The sequence below is a fragment of the Equus asinus genome, chromosome 16 (assembly GCF_041296235.1).
Source record: "Equus asinus isolate D_3611 breed Donkey chromosome 16, EquAss-T2T_v2, whole genome shotgun sequence".
In the NCBI taxonomy this organism is placed as follows: Eukaryota; Metazoa; Chordata; class Mammalia; order Perissodactyla; family Equidae; genus Equus; species Equus asinus.
In genome coordinates, this window is record NC_091805.1 from 7,844,778 (window position 1) to 7,869,844 (window position 25,067).

The 25,067-nt window shown below is 37.2% G+C and overlaps 1 protein-coding gene across 6 annotated transcripts in view; it reads left to right on the plus strand.

Moving 5' to 3' along the window:
- Positions 1-25,067, plus strand: part of LRRC7 (leucine rich repeat containing 7) — a 499,243-nt gene that overhangs the window by 88,318 nt on the left and 385,858 nt on the right. For all 6 annotated transcript variants that reach the window (XM_070486578.1, XM_044749558.2, XM_070486576.1 and 3 more), the window contains exon 2: positions 16,425-16,522. Coding sequence is in view for 5 of the 6 variants with exons in the window: in XM_044749558.2 (XP_044605493.2) it covers positions 16,425-16,522 (98 nt within the window). In the remaining variant the exon portion in view is untranslated. The remainder of the gene's footprint in view (positions 1-16,424; positions 16,523-25,067) is intronic.

Below are 25,067 nucleotides of genomic sequence, written 5' to 3' on the forward strand. Positions count from 1 at the left end.
TTCTCATTTCCCTAGTGAAAACTTTGTCATCCACAGTCCAAAATTTTGGAACTACTGATCTAGAAAATAGAGCAGAGGGAGAGTGAGTAAATATCGAGAGGATTAATTAAAGACCTATGTATAGAATAGTGCATCCCTCCTCAACATGTTACAAAAGATTGTTGCTGTTTAACATTTGAAAGAATGACATTTAGCTTATTTATTATATAGTAATGGATAAAAGGAGAAGAATATTCTTTTTAAAAAATTGTGAAGTCATCCACTTGTGGCTTTCATTTCCTAACAAGATTCTCCAGGACATTTAACATATCTTGTGGTTTAAACATTTCTCTCAGTATAAAAAGTAGAGTTTCAGAAGGGTGTTTCCATTAAACAGAAGCCTTAAATCCTAAAGATTGATTAAATGCTGATAAATGTCTATGATATTAATGACAGTAAAGATAAATCATTTTATTGACATTGGAAAACCTCAAATAATTACCATAATCTTTTACTACGTTATAGTTATTTAAAAAAGATAGAAGGAATGAAAGGAAAAGAAAGAAAAGGAAAATAGAAGACATAAATATTCAGGTAGAAGCAAAATCATAGTGATTTATTAAGGTATAAAAATCCGCAGTCAATTCTAGACCCAAAATTAGATACTTGCATTGTGAGTCTGTCTATGTGCGAGAAAGATACTGGTTTCTGACCCAAATTCACACTGACCTAATTTCTCACCAGCACTTGTGTGTTTCTAATAGTGATAAATATTCCTGAAATATTATGACTTTAAGATCAATCTGAAAGATCAAAAGCATAACAATATTTTTAAGTATAAAGACTAGTCAAGAACATTATAATTATATGTTTAAAAACAGCAATCTATTGGAATCTTAATGGCACTGTCTTTTGAATAGATGATTTTATGTGAAGAGCTACCAGTGCTTCAAGATGTTTCTTATCAATAGAATTACTTCAGAATAACACATACATCCATATGTGGAACTAGATTAGAAGGTTACCCGTACTGTCCACTTTGTAAAATACTATAAGATGCCCAAGGATCCCCTTCATCCAGGTGCTATGTATCTCAACCATCATAAGTAAAATGCATACATACTACTTTTTTCCTGATGTATCTTCTATATATAAAGTATTGTAAGGCTAATAGTGAATGAATCCGCCATAAAATGTTATTGACATACCCAAATCTGCGGAGAATCTAAATAGAATAAAGGCAGAGAAAGCATGGGAAATAAAGAAAATGAACAAAAACAGACTTAGGGCTCATACAGATGAAATTTTTTTCTATTTAAAAATTTTGTCTACAAATAGTCCTGCTGAAATCACCAATTTTTATCATGCTATCTTTCGGGCTGTTATTTATTTTAGGTTCTTCACCAAGTACAAGGATTTATTTGTTCTCCATGCTTATTCATAGACCGTTTCTGCGAAGTGAAATAAATTCCTCTGCTTTATTAATATTGAAAATGATGGAAGTCCATTGGCTAAAATCTGTACGCCATTTTATTGATCCTCTCTAGTGTACCTCATGGCAGCCGTTTTTGAACTCATCACTTTTATACTAATAGCAGACATTTAATGGCTCTTACTCGAGTCTAGATAATTATATATGCTCTTAGCAATATTGTTCTGATATAATACAAGAAAGTCAGGATCAGTTTACAGCCTAGAGATTTTGGAATTAGAGACGTGTGAGTCCTATCTTTCCTACTTCGTGTCCATGTCATCTTCCACAGCTTACATACTTAGCATTTCCTTGATCTCCTTAATAAGGCTCAATTTCTTCATGTTGAATACAATGGCAATATTTTAAGTTATTAGCTGGTTTTTATCCCTTCCAAAATATTTGTTTTTTTTTTTTAAATGTGACTACATGAACCACTAAATGCTCTGAAATCACCTTCCCATGAAAACAACAAATCTGGATGAAATATAAATTACACTTCTTTAAATGAAATGCTGAGCTGGCTAGAAAATAAGGAAGTAGCTAAAAGCTAAATCAAGGAGAAAACCCTGGAAGGTGGGTAAGAACTGAAGCTGATTTTGCCCTAAGGGCATCTGTTCAATCTGGGAATCTTGAGCTCCTGTTTTAGTGGCTGGAAATGGCTAGGCAGTGAGGAAGTAAAGGGTAGATATTCTCTGGAGTAAACACACTATAATCAGGACTCAAAGAATTCTCAAAGATAAAATTTCCAAGAAAAATTAGCTCATCATATAACATCACAAAACACACAAAGAAACCACAAACCAAGAAGCGTGTCACCATTAATCAGAGTCAGCAGAAACAAGAACCAGAAGAATCAGATCACAAAGTCTTCAGATATTGGAATTTTCATAAATGTATGTATTTTAAGAAATAAGGAATAAAAATATGAGAAAAGCACAGGAGTCTGTAAAAATAACCAGGTGGATTTATAACAATAGGATAGGCAGAATTAAAGAAACCAACAAGATATGATGAAGCGTCCTGGGGCTAACAACAGCAGGGAGGCATTTTCCCCTCTGTGTCTAGAGGAGCATGAAAAAGGAGAAGTTAGAAGAAACTGGAGAGAGCTGTAATTGTAACTATAGCAAACGGTCATCTGAGAGGAACTATAAACTTTGATAGAAGAATGCAGCTTCTGCAGCCCCACTAAGGATGCAGCTGGGGAAATAAATACTCCTACCTTTCTCCTCCCACAATGTCCTGCTGGTGCCTTTCACTGCCCAAACACACCTGGATGCCAGAGGCAAGGGAACTCTGCTGGTGCATGATATCATCGAGGTCAGTGTGCCAGGACACAGAGCAGAGTGGAGAAGGGAGTATGAGAGAGACAAAGAGAGAATTCCCAGCACAGACGGTTGAGAGACATTGAGGAGAGATTGCAAAGACCTAATTTACATTTAAACATAGTCATAAAAAGAAAAAAACAAGGAAAAGCAAATATTCAAGGATAAAATGGATGATAATTTTTCAGCATTGCTGAAAGACAATATATCTCCTATCAAAAAGCAAACCCAACATAAAAGGAAATTGAAACTGAAGAACACCAAAGACAACAAAAAGATCTTCAAATAAGCTAGACGGAAAAGAAAGATTACCTCCCAAAGAAGAGCAAAGTCATAACTGACTTCTCAACAGCAACAATGGGGCCATAAGTTTGAAATAACACCTTCAAGAACTATAGGATATCTGCCCACATTAAATTCTTCATCTTACAAAGCTATTTCTCAAGAAGCGGTACAGAATGTAGACATTTTCAAATGAACAACAACTGGGAAGTTTAAAATCTCCTGACTCACTTTAAAGACAATTTTAAAGGATGAGCTTCAGGAAAAGGAAACTGGTCAAATGAAGAAGATCTGAGATGCAAAAAGAATAGTAAGCGAATATGAAATATATGGATAAATCTAGACACAGAAGTCATAATTTCCAAAGTAGAAGACAAAAAACAGAATGAGGACAGGGAAAAAAAACCTCAAAAGAAGGGGATAAAAGGAAAATAGAAAATCTGTATAAATAGAAAGCACAGAATGAGATTGCAGAAATAGATCCAAATTATTATCAGTAAAATCAGATAAAGGCAAATTTTCTGTTCAGATTAAAAACCGAATTTTTAAAGGGCTGGATTTAAAATACACAATGATATTTTCCTTCCAAGAGACATATCTTAAATATGAGGACCGAAAAAAACTTAATCAAAATTATGGAAAATGACACTCTAGGCAATCGCTATCCATGAGAGCTCTTCCAACTGTGTTATTCTCAGAGAAACAGATTGTAAGGCAAATAGCCCTATTAGGTGTTAAGGTCACTGCATAATCACTACACTACATAATAAAAGTTTCAATTCTTCAGGATGTTACAACTTTTGTACACTAGAGGAGCCTCAAAATTACATACTGTAAACTCAAATTACATAAAGCAAAGAATGACAGAATTATAAGCAGAAATAGACGAATTTACCATCATGTTGTGGGTAGTATTCTCATTTCTCTCACTAATTAATAGATAAACAGAAACAAAAATTCAGCAACATTTGGATAATATACGTTCTTTTCAAAGCACATATGGATTTTTACAGTCAGTAAACCTTGACTTCTGCAGATACGTAGATTAAAGACTATGTTAGAAGTTGATTAACACTAGGGTGAAGGAAAAAGTAAGAAGGCTCACATATGTTGGTGCAGGAGTGAAATATTGGGAGAGCGGTTCAAAGTGCTGTATTACATGTGGTTTTGAGGTTCAAGACTAGTATTAAATGTGGTTGTCAGGATAGACATCACTGAAATGGTAACATTTGAGTTAAGGCTTGGCCAAGGTGAAGGAGCTCCAGAGAGAGGACGCTGCCGTAGTAAAGGCATAAGGCAGGAGCATATTGTATATGATCAAGTGGATTGATTAGGAGGGGGTGAAAGGATGCGAGGAGAGGTTACAGGCAGCAGAAGATGAAGGGCTCGTAGGCCATTGTAAGGACTTTGGCTTTTGCTCTGAGTAAATTGGGAAGTCATCAGACTGCGGGAAGCAGAGCATTGACACAATCTGACCCATGACTTAAAAGGACTTCCTGGCTGCTGAATTGAGAACAGACCGTAGGAAGGCCAGGTTGTAGCAGAGAGGCTGTACTGGATGCTCTAATACTCCTTTAATGGGTAACCTATTTCCTTACCCACAAAAGAAGCCAATAGAAGGTAAGCAAAAGGAAAGAAAGAAAAGCGAATCCCCCTGGCCCCGGAGTGGGAAGGAACTGAGCATAAAATGACAGGTGAGGAGTTTTAAGGTGAAATTGCTATGCAACATGTGATGTGATCCTTTCTTGTGACCCCACAAATGTTTAGAAAAATCAGAAAGATTTCTTAAATGCTCCTAGAATTAGTGTGTGATTATGTGATGTCCGTCTGAGTCGTTCAGGCTTTTTGGGTACTTAGTCTCAAATAGGAACTTGATTGAGAAACCTATCTTCCTAAATGGATGAATCACCTTGACTCTTCTTTCCTTAGTAAAAGATACAGCATGTTTCATTTTTCTGTTCTGAGTACAAAATATTAAGAGACTGAAAGTATTCGTGCTTTAAAACATCCTAGAAATTATAAAAATATGATTCTGATTTTGTTTTTTCTCTCATCAGTAGGAACCATAGACATAAAATACTCACTTGATTAATCATAACAGCTGATTTATTTAAAGACAATGTTGAGTATCTTTTGTGCCTCAGTGCCATATGTGACAATTCTAGAGAACTCCAGGAGAACGTTTTCCCAACATTAAAAAATGTCATGGGCTAGTGACTGAGAAATATTAGTCTGTCAGCCATAACTACAGCTAAAAGAGATTCGTCAGGGATAGGATGCAGGAGAACAGACTGAAGGCCGAACTCCAGGGAAGAACTTGGTTTTTACATCCCTGGATTATAAAGAATATGATGTCATTTATATTATATACTATAGTGTATGTTTAGGTGTTTATGCACATTTTGAAAAGAATAGTGTCTATTCATATTTGTCAACTCTCCCCACTTTACTTTGAGAAAGTAATACATGCTTTTGTTGCAAAATAATTACGTTCCTTCCACATACATTTTTTTTGTTCTGCATCTAAACAACTACCACATATGAGAATAGTCCCTCCTCTGAAACTTAAGAAGGCTCCAAATGAAAGTGGAATAATCTGGAAATGAACAAAACAATTCCTTCATTTAAGGCAGCTGTGCTCGCCTAGGAAGATCAGCAGGATCAGAAAATTCGGGTGTGAGTCTGGCATTACTCTTGATCTTGGGCAAGTGAGTTTCAGTTTCTTCATCTGTAAAATACTAGGCCCACAGGATCTTTATGAGGAATGAGTAATGTATGTGAAGACGTTGCGTTACCGTAGATCACATTAGAGCTGTATAGGGCATACATTTATTTCTAACGCCATTCATTCATTCATTCAATCATTTAAAAACGAGTACTTAGTGTCTACTGTGTTCAGTGAACTATGCTAGATCCCAAGGGATGATGCAACTTCTGCCCTCAAGGATTTTTAGTGGAGTCTGAGGAGGTACGATGTATCTGTAGAACCCTGTAGTAGGACAGAGAAAGGATAGTTGGGGAGATGGGCAAAATCATAAAAGGCTTTCCAAAGGAGAGATGGTTCTGTGTTCTGGTGGCATTAGTCTTCACATTTCAGAAATGTCAACTGGAACGCATGAAACCCAAATGTTACCATAGATGTTTTTTCCTTTAAACTTCAAGTGTGTGGAGGAAGGAAAGAACAGAGAAAAGGAATCAAGCTAGGCTTATAAATGTACTAAATTGTAATAATTTCTAGATGGCAGGTAATTATATTGTTTTTCTATATTCTCCCTTATTCAAAATACAAAGTTTTTTAAAGAAGTAGTTTCCATATGCTACTAAATTTAAAAAATGATGGATAGTTCAGGTATAATCTTCTTTAATATTATAATCTGAGTGGCAATAATCTTCTTAAAGCACCTAGCCTTTTTTCTGTATATATTAGTATCAGTTTTATCTTTGCGTAATTATGTTGATTTGACACCACGACTTTTTCAAGAATTCTCAACATTCTTTAATTGATATGTTTCTTCTACATTGCCAGCTCCATTTTTGCTCTTGAGAGTAAAATAAACATCTTTTGAGCATTTGGGATGTGTTGATTTATTTCTTATTATGCCTTCTTTACATTTTTGCCATCCTGTGGTTCTCACTCATTTTTGTAGGCAAATGTTTCTATTAATTTAGCCACTTAATTAAGTAGTTTTAAAAGATTTGTTTTCTGAATAACTCTGAGGTTGGTGAACTTAATTGGTTGTCCTTTCGTGATTTTGACAATGAACGTATTCCTAAATCTTGCGTGTGAATCCATTATTTCTGTAGGGACCTTCATAAGAGAAGCTTGCTATTCCTAGTACCAATTCAATTTGATAATAAAATGCCTTCATAAAGATAACATACTTCTGATATAGTGTGATTAAGAAACACAAAAATATATTTTTTAAGTAGGGGAGAAGGAAATCAGTTTAAAACTAGAATTTTGTGAATAATGTGCTTCTTGAATTCATGAGGAGCTTGACTTCTTTCCCATTGCTACACATGCTCTTCTCATTAATTTCATTAATTTCATGGAACGGTTCTTTGCTACAATCTCTACAGAGTAAATCATATACACATTCCAGTTCTGATTTGTTGTTTACAAAAAGTAGCTTCTAGATTTTCAAGTCCATAACAATATCCTTCTACTTTGAGTTCTATTTCTTTCAAAAAACGGAAAACAATAGACTATGGACTGCTGTGTTTGTCATTCCCTAAATGTGTGACATGGCGATGTAAAAATGAGTTTCTCCTCTCTGAAGCTGTTGATGATGGTTGTGTTTTTAGTAAACCATCACTGGCCTTAAAAATTAGACGTCTGACTCCTTTCCAACTCGACAGCGTGTCATCTAACTTTTTGTTCTGTTGAGTATTTCACTCTTCCTAAGCATTTGAAGTATAGTTAAGATGCGATTTCTTTTCACAATAATCTTGCTGTTTAACTTTAGTTTGTCCTTATTAACTGTCAACTCAATGTATTTGGCTGAGATAATGGGGTATCGATTATTTTTGCATTGTCATTTGCAGTTCAAATTGGATCTTTATAATCACTTGAGACTCTTTTTAATGGCTGTTATATGCTTAATATGCATGCATAGTTCGAGTTTGGGGTTTGATTCACTGCGCTGAATTCAGGTTCAACTTTGCTTAAAAGAAAACCAGCTCAGTGATAAAGCATGGGCACTTTCCACTGCTTCTTCCACTCTTTCCTCTTTTTTTCTTGAATTCTAAGCCAAATGAGGAATTCTGAAACTCTGAGGGAGTCACTTGGCTTTACATCTTTGTGAGGATGGGTGGTCACAGCATTCTGCCCCCATTCTGTCTGGCTGGGCAGGACAGACTACTAATCATAATTTCCAAAAGTAATATAGCAGTCTTATTCTTCCTTTATTAGTATGCATGCTTAAACACGCTTTCACTTTTTTTTTCTTTTTGGTAAGGAAGATTCACTTGAGCTAACATCTGCTGCCAATCTTCCTCTTTTTGTTTCTGAGCCACTACCACAGCATGGCCACTGACAAACAAGTAGTATAGGTCCGCACCAAGGAACCGAACCCGGGCTGCCAAAGTGGAGTGCACCAAACTTCACCACTAGGCCACCGAGGCTGGTCTGCACACTTTCACTTTCTAATCTCTATTTTTTTTTTTTATTTTTATGTTTTTATTTTTTTTGCTGAGGACAATTCACCTTGAGCTAACGCCAGTGCCAATATTCCTCTACTTTTTAGAATGTGAGCTGCAAGCACAGCATGGCTGCAAACAGAGTGGTGTAGGTCTGTGCCCAGGAACCAAACCTGGGCTGCCAAAGCAGAGTGCACTGAAGTTAACTGCTAGGCCCCCAGGGCTGGCCCCCTATTATTTTTATTTATTTTAGTTTGCCATAAATTGTTTTTGTTGAGCTTTGAGACCTGCAGAAGCATAAGTCAAAGTGAGAATAACTTATAAATATTCAAGATTTTAAGATTTGTTGAACATCTATGACTCACTTGGTAAGAATCCTACTTTATGAGACACTAGAAGAAAGGAAAGACTGACAATATTTTCTATGCATAGTCGCATTATGAAATGAAGACTGGGATTTGAGAGTCCATGGACCAGAGTTCAAGTCCTTACTCTGGCCTCCTCTGTTACCTTGCATGTGTCACATAATCGCTCAGTCTTCCACTTGTCTCATCTATATATAGTAATGTGCTAACACCTACTTCAGAATTGTCATGAAAATGAATTGCAATAAGTTAGGGGGAAGTACTTTGACGACTGCAGTGCACTGTATCGAAGTCCTCACGTGGTTTAGAATGTGTATGAGTGAAGACAACAAACATTGAAATGGAGAATAATACTAGCTGGAAAATCACTGGTTACTCATCCAAACATTTGATAGATAAAATATGGAAGATTCAGAAGGTGAGCGCTGAGCATATTTGAAGTGTTTGGATTTGTTTCTGAGGTGACTCGAGACTTAAAAATAGGCCTTCAAGGATGGGTGAAATTTATAATGGAAAAGAAGACTCTGCCAGGAAGGAGCAGATTCTTTCATCCATTCACTAAATCATCTGTTAAATATTTATGGAGTGTTTCCCATCACCTAGGCGCTGCGCTAAAGGACACCATGGAAGATGGAGTGGCTATGGAAAGAAAAAGAGGCCAGACTTTTGTCACATGGCATACATTTTAATCTTTGATTTCTGACCCTCTTTACCACAGAAATAATAGGGTGAATTTTCAGATTATAGTCAATATTTTACAACTTTGTAATTTAACAGAAACGTCCCTTGTACCTTCACTGTCAAATGTAAATGCAACAAATGGTACTATAGTTTACTATAGATCTTACTAAGCTTCCTACTCATATCGATTGTCATTTTGCATATAAGGGATCGTGTTTATTTATAGGTATGGGGTTTATTGTGTCCAGCTCTGCTTATAATCAAGTTAACTAAAAGCTCAATGAAATACCAGTCTGATTTTTTTTAAATGTCTGCATTTGTTCAAGACTATTTAATTAAAGATAATTATTAAAACATAATTGAAATTTTACTTTCCTAGAAACTAGTAAGTCAAGGATATTTACTCTTTATAACTTACTTTATATCTACTTAACTGATTACAAAAATTCCTTAAGGAGTCTTCGGGAGCCTGCAGAGCCCAAAGCAAAGGGGCTTGCAGATACTCAGTTCATTGTGCACTGAACTTCATTTAGGGGCTTATCTAAATTGTCTATTTATCAAATAAACCCAGAAAGCACTACATATCTCTAGTTTCAGTTGTGCTCACAAAGCAGCAAATATACTAATAAGATCAATGAGAGGGGAAAAGATAGTATCTTTGGTATCCAAACATGTAGATTTTACTTTTTAATCGATTTCTTCGATGTTGTGATTCAATTCCTTTTCCTTGGTCATCATCCCCGTCTACTCGTGGGGGCACCTGGTTCTGCTGGGGAAGGTCCCCACATTGCATTGCCCTGAGGAGAGCAGCTCCCTGGTGACCTCTCCCCCGCCTTCCCCTCCCATCCCCTTGGCCCTGCAGCCTTGGGAACCAGGGTTGTCTGGCCTGCTCTCTGACATCTGGTCAGCCTGGCAGCTGGTGGAGAGTGCAATGGTGAGAGGCTGTTGTTGAGTGTGTGCGTGAGGATGGCGTACTGGGAAAGTGTTAGGGGGTCCAGTGAATGACTGAGGGGAAGCACGTGGGTTAGGGGGAAGGAGATGGCAGCAATATTTGGAAGGTCACTCACTGGTTCAATTACCTGGGTCACACTGAGGGACTTCAGGAACATGTATTTTCCCTTGTGGCAGTATTAGAGAGAGAGATCTTTTCATTCGTTCCAACAGCAAGTAGTTCGTGAATGCCAAACACTGTGCTATAGAATGGAGAATAAAACTGACATTGTCCTTGCCTTCAGAGAGCTTACAGTTGAGGAGAAAGGCAAACATTAAACAGAAATCCTAGAAAACTAATATACAATTGCAATTTGTGATAAGTGCTATGATGGAAAACTCCAGGCTGTGGGAGGAATGGTATTTGGAGACCTAATTAGATTAAGGGGTCAAAGTGATCCCTCATGGTCTCAAAAACTGACATAGTAGTGAAAGCTGGAAGGATGATTAAGACTTATTCAGATAGAGTAGGAGGAGAATCACTGGAGGCAAAGGGAGCATAAATGTAGAGGCCCCGAGAGAGGAAGGAGTTTCAAGTGTGTGTTCAAGGCTCTAAGGTGCTAGGAGGGGAGCACCATAGTTGAAAACCATGAGAAGCGTGTTTCTGAAAGGAAGCTCCTAGGACGTCGCTGGGAGTCACTTCTACAGTGAGGAGTTAGTTAAGTTGTTCATTTGTCTCCAAAACACCTCACGTGGAACACGTCTCCAAAACTGTATTTCCCTGTTCTTGTTGATTTGCATTTTGGGGTGTTCAGTGGAGAATTGTGTTTTCACCAGGCATGCGCTACACAGGCATTTCTAGAGATACAGTGCTGTCTAATACAGTCGTCACAAGTTGCTATGGAAATTTAAATTTAAATAAGGTTCAATGAAATTTTAAAAATCATAAATTTAGTTCCTCAGTCACACTAGCCACATTTCAAGTGCTCAATAACTCACTGTACATGGCTAGCAGCTACTGTACTGGACAGCACAGGTACCGAATATCTCCATCATCACAGAAAGTTCACGTAGTCCACATGGTAGTTAATAGCAAGGACTTTGGGGTCAGACAGATCTGGATTTAAATTCTGATTTTTGCACTTACTCGCTGTGTGATCCTAAGCAAGTTATTTAACATCGCTGGGCCTCAGATTAGCCATGGATACAATAAGAACGGCATAGGTAATGTACATGTAAAGAACCTAACATGGTGCCTGGCACATAATAGGCATTTTATAAGCACCTATACCTGATACCTGTATTCTCTCAATGCAACTCTCACATCCTCCCGTGACTCGATCATTCTCCCTCCTCTTCCTTTATCCAGTGTAAATCCATTTCAACCATATTTTCACCCAAGCTTCACTTCTTTCATTCCCTAGTCACACCCCCAACCCAATCCACAACCCTAGATCAACCCAAACTGTTTCTCAGATCTAGTGGAGTCTGCCAAACCTTGTTGGAGGGAATCATTTCACTATTGAGATTATCAGCCCTGTAAATAAGCAGCCTCCAGGTTCACCTGCTTGACCGCCAGATGCCTTGGCAAGCCTTTGACAGTCCCTCTTTGGCCACTCTGTTCATTTTTAATAGCGCCTGTCCTAGTGGCAGTCCACTCGCCAGGCCCTCACCTCACCTCTGTATCTGCAGATGCCTTTATCTCCTGGAATGAATTTATTGAAGCCCCCTTTCCTACATCTCCAAGTGTATATTTTTTATTCACAGGGGTTCCCAAATGCCAGTATTGGGTGTGTAAGGCTACTTTAGAAGCCCTTGATTACTGTTAAAAAAATCTATCTACTAGACCTGACCCCAGCCTACTGGATGGAAATCTTTAATACCAGGAACAGGGCACTCTGTATTTGCTTAAAACTCCTCAGGTGATTTGGTGACCCAAATTTGGGAGACACCACCAAGAGAGTTGTAGACACCTTTGCTCATAACCTCTGATTGCCTTTTCATGTTGTTTGATAATAATCTGGCTGCCTCTCTTTCTTCCCAGAAGTTGACATGTAGTGTAGACTGCACTTTTTAGAGCTATTCAATGAGTAGTTCAAGCATCTGTCTTGCCTGTGGTCATCACACTTAATCTCTGCTTGCTGGAACTGTTAACACGCTCCGCTGGTGGTTTGCCAAACTTGAGATAAGGTAGAACAGCTCCTTTGCTGTGTCCTGGCTGTGCTCCAAGACTTCCTTCTTGGTCATTTTGTCTGACCATTTAATGCAAACTGTAGATCATAGATGATACTGGTGGAAGAGTTCAAGGAGCCAGAGGCGTAATCTCAGGAAGATGGAAGTCTCACAGGTGTATAATAGTTTGCACATGAATGTTGCTCTGTGACACTTTTAATTTGATTCAGAGGTGTTTTCCACTGGGCAGAACATTTAGCATTCTAAGGGACAAAAGGACTTTGAATGTGATTTTTAAATTTTTTCTTCTATTAGTCTGTTGAATATATAATTTATAGTCAGTTTCTTAGGTCTCAGTTATATTCTTGGTGGTTTTCAAAAGCTTAAAATGTCACAGAAGCAAAGATTTTCTTGAAAATAGCTAAATGATCGAAAATCAACATATAAATAGCAGATCAAAATATATGCAAATATATATATTTGTATAGTATTATATTTATATATTTAATATATACTATTTGCATACAAGTATATATTAATATAAATATTAGTGTTATGTATAATAATAATTTCATCAAAATTAAATATGTATGACATAGCAGAATCTCAAGTATTTAGTGTCCTAGTGGAATTATACTAAAAAATCATAGACTCATGGAAATAATGGATTAAGAAGCAGTTAGAAAAAAGATGAAAAAATCAAAGAACCTTGATTAAATCTCAGTTGAGCCTCTTCCTTCCTGTGTGGCCACAATCAGATCACTGAATATTTCAGAGCCTTAGCTTCCTCATCTTCAAAATGATCTTCCAGAAGGTTGTTGTAAAGATTAAATAGAATCAATGATAAATGGTAGTACATTATAAGATATATTCATTGTTCTTGCTAAAGTCAAAGGGCACTCTACAATTTTGAAATATCTTCTAAATTGTGTAAGAAAGAATAAGTTATTTAGCATTTTAGTTAATTCATGAGGATAACGACCCACTTCTATCCATCTTAGTATCCTTGGAAGATTATCATATAATAATTTCTTAAATCTTATTGAATAAAATGAAGTATTTTTTTGAGTTCTGCATTTCTGAAAATTGGCAATTCAAGTGCATAGATGTTCTGTGTTTTTCTAATAACCAGAACATTTGTTTAGCCATAATTTTTTCCCTCGATAATTCCATCTGCTCTCTTTCTTTATTAAATAAAGGCAAGTTTTCATATTTTTCCTAACATGCTGGACATTTCAAATTTTAGTATATAGGAATTTCATTTTTATTTGGGATAATTATGGTTAATAATAGCTACATTTGCTGAGCTCTTGCATTGTGACAGACACAATGTAAAGCGTTTTACACGTATTGACATATTTAATCCTTACAGCAATTTTATGAGGAAGTTAATGTTATCCTCATTTACTGATGAAAACATTAAAGCACAAAGTAGGTATCTTTCCCTAAAATCATCCTGTAAGAGACAGAATGGGAGTTTGAGCTCAGCTATCTGATTCCAGAACCTACAGTCGTCACATTGAAACCTGCCACATGCTACATTGTTAACATTGGCTAATCTCTGGCATATCTGCTTGTGAGCATCCCCAGGATGCAGCCTTTGTGCACCACGATTCCTGGGGGGTTGACTTCGGGATCTTTGATGCCAATAGCAACCATATAAGTGAAACTCTCCTGGAGCCCTGGCAGGAATTTCTAACCTGTGTTTCAGTTTTTCTGACATTCCCTTAAATAGAGTTCCATGGAAATCAACTAGACCGCTTTTGTTTTCACATATTTGATAGTCAGATATATAAAAGGAAAAATAATAACCTATTCAAGAGAGCGGTTTGCATAGACTTCCAGCCAGGATAAATTGTCATTCCTCATCAGAGCGTAATCACAATGAGTAAAAATTGGTTTTTAAAAATATATTATAATTTTATGTAGACATTTGCATGTGCGGGTTATGTTTGTTGTATTTTACTATCTTGAGCTTATAAATACCAGTGAATAATTATGAGTTTACTTAAATTGTTATTAGATCATCATGGAAATTCATGCATTTGCTGAAACATGTAATCAAAATTGTGTGTTGAATTAATTCAAGACTCAGAAACTGTAAAATTTTATATAATTCAGGTTACATGGCTAATCCTCATAGTGAAACTGCAGAGACTGTTCTGGAAGCTTGATTTCTCCCCCATATATAGTGTTAAAGCAAATTCTATCTTCAACTCTTCAGGTTTTCACTTGGTGTCTTGTCATTGTATTATAACTTTGAGAGAAATAACTCTTTTTCTCACTTGAAATGAGCTTCAAATGAAACTAAGGTTCAAGTTTTCATCATTGCTCACTGAGAAACATTTTCTTGTATTTATATACACCGGCAGGGGGACATGAGCGTGCACACAGACGCACACACACACACAAACACATAAAATGGCCCTTACGTATGAATGGATTAATTTCAAGAAGTATATCTGGAAAGGTGTTTTTTTGGGTTTTTTTGTTGTTGTTATTGAGGAGGCTTAGCCCTGAGTGAGCATCTGTGGCAATCTTCCTCTGTCTCACTGTGGCTCGCCACCACAGCATGGCTGCTGATGAGTGGTGTGGGTCCACACCTGGGAACCAAGCCCAGGCTCTGAACTTAACGACTAGGCCATGGGGCTGGCCCCTGGAAAGGTGTTTTTAAGAACCAGTCACAGCTTCCCTTAGGAAGAGTGTTATGTTACTATTCCAGTACAAAAGGTTACTTATCTCATATTTTACACCATTTTAAATACTGCTTTTATTGGCTTATCCTTTACCAATTTCCTCTCTAGACACCCGAAACATAATCCTCTGTACCACTAACCCTAGGAGACCATCCACCACCATAATCCATAACAACCACACCGTTTTCAATGGTATATATGCTATCAGCCAGTGCAGTTATCAAAACCAGAGATATCCCATTAGAATAATTATGTAGCTAAGAAGCTGTATTTATATTTTCGAAGTGATAAATCAATACCAGGGTTTTGTTCTGAATTTTCAAATTCTGTGCGTTAAATAGTTTTCAGTGTTATCAAAATGACTAGAGTGTGCATCAGTGGCACAAAACTGTATGGTTTACTGAACCAAAAAATACTGACCATAAAGTATAAGCTGTTAAATATGCTAAGCCAAGTTGCATTTGATACATTTATTATTATTTCCTGGTTGTCAGCATTGCTATGTCGCTAGTAACTGAGAAGTGCACTTTATATTAACACTTTTTCAAGAAGTCACAGCCGGTAGAATCAGAAAACCCCTCCCAGTTTAGCCATTGGCGTGGGATCAAAGCAGTAATTCGACACCTTGAAAACTGGTCTTCAGAGTGTTGGTGAAAGAGATGTTCCTTCTTTCTGAAGGGTGACCTGACTTTTGGTAAATTTGTTTGCTTTAGAGGTGATCACTCTGTGGTCAGTAGGTCTCTGTCTCAGTCAGCCTAGGCTGCTATAACAAAATGCCACAGGCTGGGTGGCCTAAACCACAGCCGTGTATTTCTCACAGTCCTGGAGGCTGGGAAGCCTAAGATCAAGGTGCCGGCAGATTCGCTTCCCACTGAGTGCCCTCTCCCTGGTTTTCATTTGAGCACCTTCTCACTGTGTCCCCATAAGGCAGAGAGAGGCAGCTCTGGTCTCTTTTCTTCTTATAAGGACGCTAATCCCATCAGGGGTGCCGGACCCTTTTGACTTCATCTAAACCTAATTACTTCTCAAGGTTCCACCTCCAGCTACCACTACATTGGGAGTTAGGCCTTCAACATAGGAATGGGGGCCTAAGGCAAACATTCAGTCCGTAACAGTCTCTCATTGGAGAATGTGCGTATGAGTTTCCTCCACGTGTGTTTTTACATTTTTAGAATTTGAATGCCTTGGTAAAGTCAAGCACTGTCCAGTTTACCACAGTCCCTGTCCCTTCCTACTGTCTGACTCCTTGCTAGATACTCTCAATGGTGTTGTCCACCAAGCCTTTGCAGGTACTTGAATTATTGAATCTTGATTTAGACCATTTAACTTGTTCAAATTGATCAAGATTCTAGTATTAAAATACTCTTTTGATTTTCTCGTATAGGATGGAGAACCTAATAAGGGGAAGGAATCCCCCACAATATCAGAGAAGTCCTTGTAAGGAGGTTCGTGCAGCACTTCGGAAGAGGCCTGAAGAGGAGTGTAAGTATGTTTAATGGGAGTAACGTGTTCTAGGTAGATTTTGGTGAGTAGCGTGGCACAACTAAAGGGTTATCTTTTGCACAATTGGTTAAATCATAAAGGCACTTAATGAATATTTGTTGAATCTGATGGAATTTATCTTCAGAAGCATATTATCACCTGGTACCTGGATTCAGGCCCTAAGAACGTTGTTTTCTTACACACTCCTCTTGTGCTTCAAGATGCTCTGCTGACGGCTGGGTTCCACCTTCAAATGAGATTGGAGAAGGCTGCACAATCTGCCACGTCTTTCTTAGATATTTGTACCATGAATATTAATATTTCTGAGGAGTCCTAAAGTAAAAAAAAAAAACTTAAAATGTATTCAAAACCAACATTTTCCAGTTTAATTTGACCACAATACTCTTTCAGCATTTTTTTTTAATTGAGTACTCTTTGAAAACCACTAAAGTCTAGCATTAGGCTAAGGAATAAATGTCCAGTGGTAAATATAAGCGTGTTGGTCAAGTGAAGTATTTGATTTAATTGAATTTAGGAAAAGATTTTGGAAGATGGTAGTCATGTATCCCACCAAGGAGTCATTTTAGTTAATTTTCAAATTATTATTATATTAGAATATATAATTGTCTGTAGAGATTTTATTTAAATATTTCTAGTCTGTAGCATTGTTGGAGACGTGTGACATAATACTTGCATTCTAAGTTAGTTTATAAGGTGACTGATAATACTAGCTTTCCTGATGGTATTTGCATATAATTATTTTAAGAGAACTAAATTACCTTCTATTATGACAAAAATTTATCTGAATTGTGTCTTTTTCCAAGAACTTACACTTTGTAAGGATAGAGCTAATGCAGTGGGTCCACTAGCATATACAGTTTAGTAGACTTTTAAGCTTACATTGGCATTTTGAATTAGTTTGAAGTACACTGTTCTGGGTAAAGACAAATGCATTAAAGCTGGGCAAACTTGTGACAAAGTGCTTTTGTTTTGTTTTGTTTTATTATAAAGTCATTGGATAACTTGATTAGGTTAGCCTCTATGTCATTTAATGTAGTGTCAGTTTTCTTTTAATTGGTAGATTTATAGCTTCTAACATTATAAACAATATCTAATTAAAACTAAAATTTGAAAATGAAGACAGAGTTCATGGGCATCTTAGAACAAAAACTATTTATAAGATGCAGACTCTTGCACAAAGGTATCACTTTTTTATTAGATTCCTGGGAAAGCTTTGGGGTTTCTCCTCTATTCTTATGCTTATGCTTTAACACAATCAGCTTAGCCTCTGGTATAGTTCTGCAGATTTTATTTAAAAACTTGGAAGGGGTACTGTGGATAAATCTCTAGTTGATTCTCACAGAGTTGTGATTTAACATAAACGCAGTGATTTTCCAGGCCTCTTGTACTGAGTTGGTCTAGGCCAGAGGTTGACCAACTGTGGTCCACTGACCAAATCCAGTCTGACACCTGTTTCTGTAAATAAAATTGTGTTAAAACACAGCCATCTCCTATTTCTCTAGGTATTGTGTCTGGTTGCTTTTGTCCTACAAAGGAAGAGTTGGCTAGTTGTGGCAGAGACTGTATGGCCCACAATGACAAAAGTATTTACCCAATTCTTATGGAAAAAGGTTTTAAACCCCAGTCTGGGCCAGTGGTTCTCAAAGTGTGGTCTTCAAACCACCAGCAGCAACAGCATCTGGGGACTTGTTAGAAATGCAAATTTGTAGGGCTGCAACCCACATCTGTTGAATTAAGACCTCTGATTGTCGAGTCCAGTAATTTGTGTTTTGAAGAAGCCCTACAGGAGATTCTGATGCAAACTAAAGTTTGAAAACTACTGGCCTAAGTCAAATGGTTGGCTGCAGATGATATTAAATCATCATGGACACAGAAAACTAATGGTGATAGGCATGTTTCAGAGTTAAGTCTTATTATTGCCTAATGTGAGGTATATACCATAACTGTTATTTGTGTATAACAAATAAATTCTCGTCCATTGGACTGTGGCAGTCAGGGCAAGTTTTGAAATATCACTACAGGAATGAGCTGGATTGACTATGTTATTGGACATGGAAAGACATAGTGAGACATGAGAAACCAGCGAGGTCTTCAAAATCCTTTGTTAGTATAATGAACAATTGTTCTCATCCTATTACAGACCAGTGTTAATTCCTTAAGAAAGAAGCCTTCGTTTTAGAATAGGCACAGCATCTCATGGTAGTTAATTAAGATTTGAACTTCAGAGTCAGTTCATTCTCTAATGTGACACTTAATGCGAACAGCTATAGGACTCTGGGTATTATTTTTTTAATCTAAGACTCAATTTGCTTACCTGAAAAATGAGGATAATGATAGAGCTTGCCTTGTAGGGTTCTTCTGAGCATTAAGGGAAATATTTATATTAAGTATTTGGTACTGAACTTGAGACAGAATTTTCTTTCTTTTCTCTCTCTTTCTTTTCAGTTGTTATTATTGTTCTTTTTATTTCAAACTAACCGTTTGAGGATAATAAAGCATGTCTTTGAACATGGAAATGAAAATCTACAGAAATTACTGCCACTATTTTTAGAAGCAATAACGCATAGCAAGGAACGGGTTGTAAACAAATGACATAAAGCTGAAGTTCTAGCAGCAGTGTGAGATGGTGATTCCTGTTAGATAGCAATTTGTCTCACACAATGGCATAGCTTCTTCCCTGGCATTCTACCAATTCAGTACAGAATTTAGACCAAGACTTGTTGGTCAACTCCCATGGAAAGCTGCCCCCTTAGGAAACCATCACAGAAAGTCAAAGGGCAGTGGCCCCTCTTTACTGAAAATTGAAAGGGATACTAGAACTTGACTCAGACTATAGGGTCCTCCCAAAGCAAGGAGAGCCCTCTGTCCTTTGGAGATATTGCAAATAGGAAGGTTTTGCTAAATAGCATAATTCATACTGCTTTCTTTTATGATCTTTTTATAGTCTTTTACAATATTTTCAATGTTAATATCAACATTAGGTGACCAGGCATAGCTCTTAACCAATTATTTCATGTGAATTCTATCTAGCTCTGCTCCATCTAGCAGAGCCAAGCAAACTTTCAGTAAAAATTGATTCTTGTAATAGACTTTTAAACACGCTCAAGTTACTTCCCATTAAAAAACAAAAAGAAAAACTTTGTCTTCAAAACCGCAGCGCCATTCAACTACAGCCCTACATTCGTGTTCTATTCCCAGCAAACCTCTCTAGAGACTCATCTATCCTCACTCCATTTACTTACCTCCCACTCACTCCTCTAAACCCAGGCAGTCTGGCTCCTTCCCAATCACTCGACTGAAACAGGTTTCATTCAGGCCACTAATAAACTCTTTATGTTGCTATATTAGTTTTCTATTGCATTATAACAAATCACCACAGATTTACTGGCTTAAAACAACACTCATTTATTATCTCACAGTTTCTGTGCGTCAGGAGTCCAGGCCTTAGCTGTGTTCTTTGCTTCAGGATCTCACCAGACTGAAAACTCGTCACAAGCTCAGCTGGGGAAGAGTCCACTTCCAAGCTTACTTAGGCTGTTGGCAGAATTCGTTTTCTTGTAGTTTTATGACCAAGAGCCGTGCTTTTTGCTGACTTCCAGCTGGAGGCCACCTTTAGGTTCTAGAGGCCTCTTGTGCTTCCTTGCTACGCGTACGTTCTCAACATGGCTACTTTCTTCATTGAGCTAACAAGGACACTCTCTCACCTCAGGGGGGGTCCTGTCCTTCTTTTAGGGCTTTCAACTGATTAAGCCAGGCTCACCCAAGATAATCTCACTTTTGATTAATTCAGTGTCAACTTATTTGGACCTTAATTGTATCATCACCTTTTCCATATTATGTTGATTAGAAGCAAGTCACAGGTCCTGTTCACATGCAAGGGGAGGGGATTATACAGGGCTTGAATATTTGTAGGTGTGATGATCATGGGGCCATCCCAGGATTCTGCCTATCTTTTGCTAAATTCATCAGGCATTTTTTTCAGTGCTTTTCTTACTGAACTTCCTAGCAGGAATCAATGCTGTTTACCATTTCCTCCTTTTGAAAACCCTCTAATGCCTTGGTTACCATGTCACAATACTCTCCTGGTTTTCTTCCTTCTATTTGTTTATACCTTTGCATGCTCAACTTTCTTTTTCCAGCCATTACATATTAGAATTTCGAAGACTGTCTGAAGTCTTCTTGTTTCCAGATATATTCTTTCCATAGACAATCTCATTACACCTGCAGTGACAATTATTTTTATGATCAGATGACTCACAAATTGATATGTCCAGCCTAGACCTCTCTCCGTATATCCAAATGTCTACTTGACACATCCTCTTGGATGCCTTGACAGTATTGAAACTCACTAAATCCATGATGTTTCTCTCAAAACTGGAGCTTCTTCCAGTGTTTTTTGTCCAAGTATTAGATGCTCTCAACCATCCAGGTTCAAAAGACATAAATCTAGGAGTTATCATTTACTCCTCCTTCTCCTTTTTCCTCCTATATCCACCATAATTTGAAGGCATCTCGATTTCACCTCCTAAGTGTGTTTTGTGTCTGTTCACAAATCATGTCCTTTCAAAGATTCTACGATTCTACAAGATACTCTTGTAATGGCTTTCCTACACAAAATTATGAAAACTTGTCATCTTAAAATGATCCTATGGCCTCCCATTGCTCATTCAAGAAAAACAAAAGCCTTACAATAGTTTATAGGACTTTGCAGAGTCTGCCCTCTACTCACCCCTTCAGGTTCACTTCACACTCTGTTCTCTTGCCCTCTGTGCTCCAACCACACTAGCATTCTTTTAATTCCTGAACATATTCAGTGATAGGAGAACCAAATATATATTCTTTAAATGATATAGAATCAGAAAAAAAAAAATTACCCTGGAAAGGAAGAGTATACCTTTGGAAAATAATAAATGCAGAAACTAGAAGAAAAAAGTGGAAAGTTGAGTAAAATTTTCAATAATTACAAGATGATAAGCAGTCTATGAAACAGCTGCAAAATAAGAAATATGAAAAAGACAGCAACTTTTTTCAAAAAGTAAAAGAAATAAAACTGAACATTCATGAGAAAGGGAATTATAGAAAGCTAAACATAAAGAGCATACTTAAATCTCAAAAGAATTAACATTGTAAAAATATCAGGAGCTTGAAAAACACATACTGGAAACCCATGAATGCAAAGGAAATATGACCAAAAATCAGTATGAATGGAAACAATGACATTTGGGGAGAAATAAAAAAATGAAAATCCAACTTAAGAATTATAAGCTGTCCTAAGAAAGAAATCAGAGAAATTCAGAGAAAAAAATCATCATACTTAATTGAATATACTTTTCAAAGTTATAAAAACATCTGACTGCATATTAAAATGTCTTATAGTGTACTATACAAATCAGTTAAATGAGATCTGCACACAGATACATCCAGACAAATATTTTAGAGTTACACAATCAGCTCTTTGAACAACAAGATATCTGTCTTATTCATCATTGTATCAATAACACATAGCATAGTGCTTGGGACTTAGGAGATGTTTAATATTTTAGAATGATTGAAGAAATTAATTACTTAACTTTTAAAGTAAAAGTGCACCATAGGAATCTGCTTGAAGAAAAGACAGAGAGAGGAAAAGGGGAGAGAAAGTAAGAAAAAGAGAGAAAAGAAGGAAGGAAAGAAATAAAAACAGAAAAAGAGAAATCAAGGAAGGAGGAAGGAAGGAAATGAGGAAGGAAGGGAGGAAGGAAAAATTCTGATTCTGAAACAGTTGACAGGGATTTACCTTTCCCTATTCCTACCTTCTAAATGCAACTAAACACTCTGAAAATTATTCGACAGACCATGATAAAAGGACTTCGAGAGCTTAAAAGAAGAGAGCAGACTGTCTAGGATCTCAGGTCTTGAGGAAAGACAACATGGTGTGTTCCTTGGGTTTTCTTTTTATCTTCCATATATCCCTGGGCTGGGTGCCAGAGAGGCCTGCAACCTGACACTATCAAAAGACATTTTAGGGGCTGGCCCCGTGGCCGAGTGGTTAAGTTCGCGCGCTCCGCTGCAGGCGGCCCAGTGTTTCGTCGGTTCGAATCCTGGGGGCGGACATGGCACTGCTCGTCAGATCACGCTGAGGCAGCGTCCCACATGCCACAACTAGAGGAACCCACAACGAAGAATACACAACTATGTACCGGGGGACTTTGGGGAGAAAAAGGAAATAATAAAAATCTTTAAAAAAAAAAAAAAAGACATTTTAAAAAAGGAAACAAAGCAAGAAAATCCTGCTCTCTCAATTTAAAGGACCAGGAGAGGGGAAGCCCAACAGAAACCTTGTAGACAGCCCTAACTTCCATTTTATAATCCCGGCTGGCAGGCAGTTTGATCCATCTGCTGCAGAAGAACAGTGAAGCCTTAGGTCTTTCCAGCTCTGCTTGGATTGGCAGGCAGACCAGGTGGTATCTGGTGGTAACAGTGGCGGCAGTAAAACCCTGTATCTCCCTACCTTCCAGGCAGTGGCATAAGGAGACCCAGGCCCAGTGGCTTCTGCACATTCCCAGAAGGTAACCCAGTAATGTTAGGAAGCCCAGAAAAGCTCCTTCCACTTAGGCAGATGGCACTAGTAGGGTTTGAGCAGGAGCCCAGCAGTCCCAGAAGAACAAAGCAGACCAGAATAGTATTAGCATTACAAGGGATCAGAAAACTGTCATTGGAACTAAAGCCCACAAAATTAGTCCAGAATCTAAACGCTAAATCTAAACAGGATACGCTTGCTAAAATAGAAAATTTAAGTAAGATCAAGAGTCTCCTAACAACTAAAATGTCCAAGATAAAATTAAAAATTTTATTGTATCAATGGTAGTATTATCTATTTGTAATATACAAATGATATCATACCAAGAACCTGGAAAACCACAATCTGAATGAGAAAAGAATCAACTTACACCAATACCAAGATGAATCAGATGTTAGAATTATCTGACAAGGAATTGAAGCAGCCATTTCAAAAATGCTTCAACAAACAGTTACATAATCTCTTGACATGAATGAGAAAAATAGAAAATCTCAGCAAAGAAAACGAAGTTATTAAAAACTCAGGAAATTACATAACTGAAAAACTTAATGACCAAGATAAAAATCTTTTTTTAGGGGCTGGCCCCATGGCCGAGTGGTTATGTTTGCGCACTCCACTGCAGGCGACCCAGAGTTTCGTTGGTTTGAATCCTGGGCGTGGACATGGCACTGCCATCAAACCACGCTGAGGCAGCGTCCCACATGCCACAATTAGAAGGACCCATAACGCAGAATATAACACAACTATGTACCGGGGGGCTTTGGGGAGAAAAAGGAAAAAAACAAAAATCTTTTTTTAAAATAAAAAATAGCCTCCATAGATTCCTCAAAAAACTAAAAATAGAACTACCATACGATCCAGCCATCCCACTACTGGTTATTTATCCAAAGAGCCTGAAGTCAGCAATCCCAAAAGTCCTGTGCACCCCAATGTTTATTGCAGCACTGTTTACAATAGCCAAGACGTGGAAGCAACCTAAGTGCCCATCAACAGACGAATGGATAAAGAAGATGTGGTACATATATACAATGGAATACTACTCAGCTGCAAAACAGAACAAAATCATTCCATTTGCAATAACATGGATGGACCTTGAGAGAATTATGTTAAGTGAAATAAGCCAGCAAGAGAAAGATAATCTGTGTATGACTCCACTCATATGAGGAATTTAAAACTATGGACCAAGAACAGTTTAGTGGATACCAGGGGAAAGGTGGGGTGGGGGGTGGGCACAAAGGGTGAAGTGGTGCACCTACAACATGACTGACAAACATTAATGTACAATTGAAATTTCACAAGATTGTAACCTATCAATAACTCAATAAAAAAAAAATGTAAAAAAAAAAAAATAGCCTCCATAGTAGAATGAAAATAACAAAGGATAGACTAAGTGAAACAGAAGACAGATTATTTGAGTTTACTCAATCTGAACAACAAAGAGGTTATAGACTTAATAAAAATGAGCAGAGCCTCAAGGATTTGTGGAAAAATAACAAAAGATCTAATGTTTTTATCTTCAGAGTTCCAGAAGGAGAGAAGAAAGAGTATCTGAAAAAAGTATTTGAAGAAATAATGATTGTAAACATCCCCAAATTGGTAAAAGACATAAACTTAGATATTCAAGAACCTGGATGAATTCCAAATAGGGTAAACCCTAAAATATCCACACCAGAACATGTCATAATAAAACTTCTAAAAATTAAAGATAAAGGAGAAAATCTTAAAAGCAGCCAGAGAGAAATAACAAATACCTAGCTCTTTACCTAAAAAGAATGTGAATTCAAATTACAGTGGATTTTTCATCTGAAATCATAGAGATCAGAAGAAAATGGCACAACATTTTTCAAGAGTTATTAAGAACTATCAACTCTGGCTCCTATATCCAAAGAAACTATCCTTCAGTAATTGAGGAGAAAGAAAAGCATTCTCAGATGAAGGAAAATTAGAGAATTTGTTGCCAGCAGA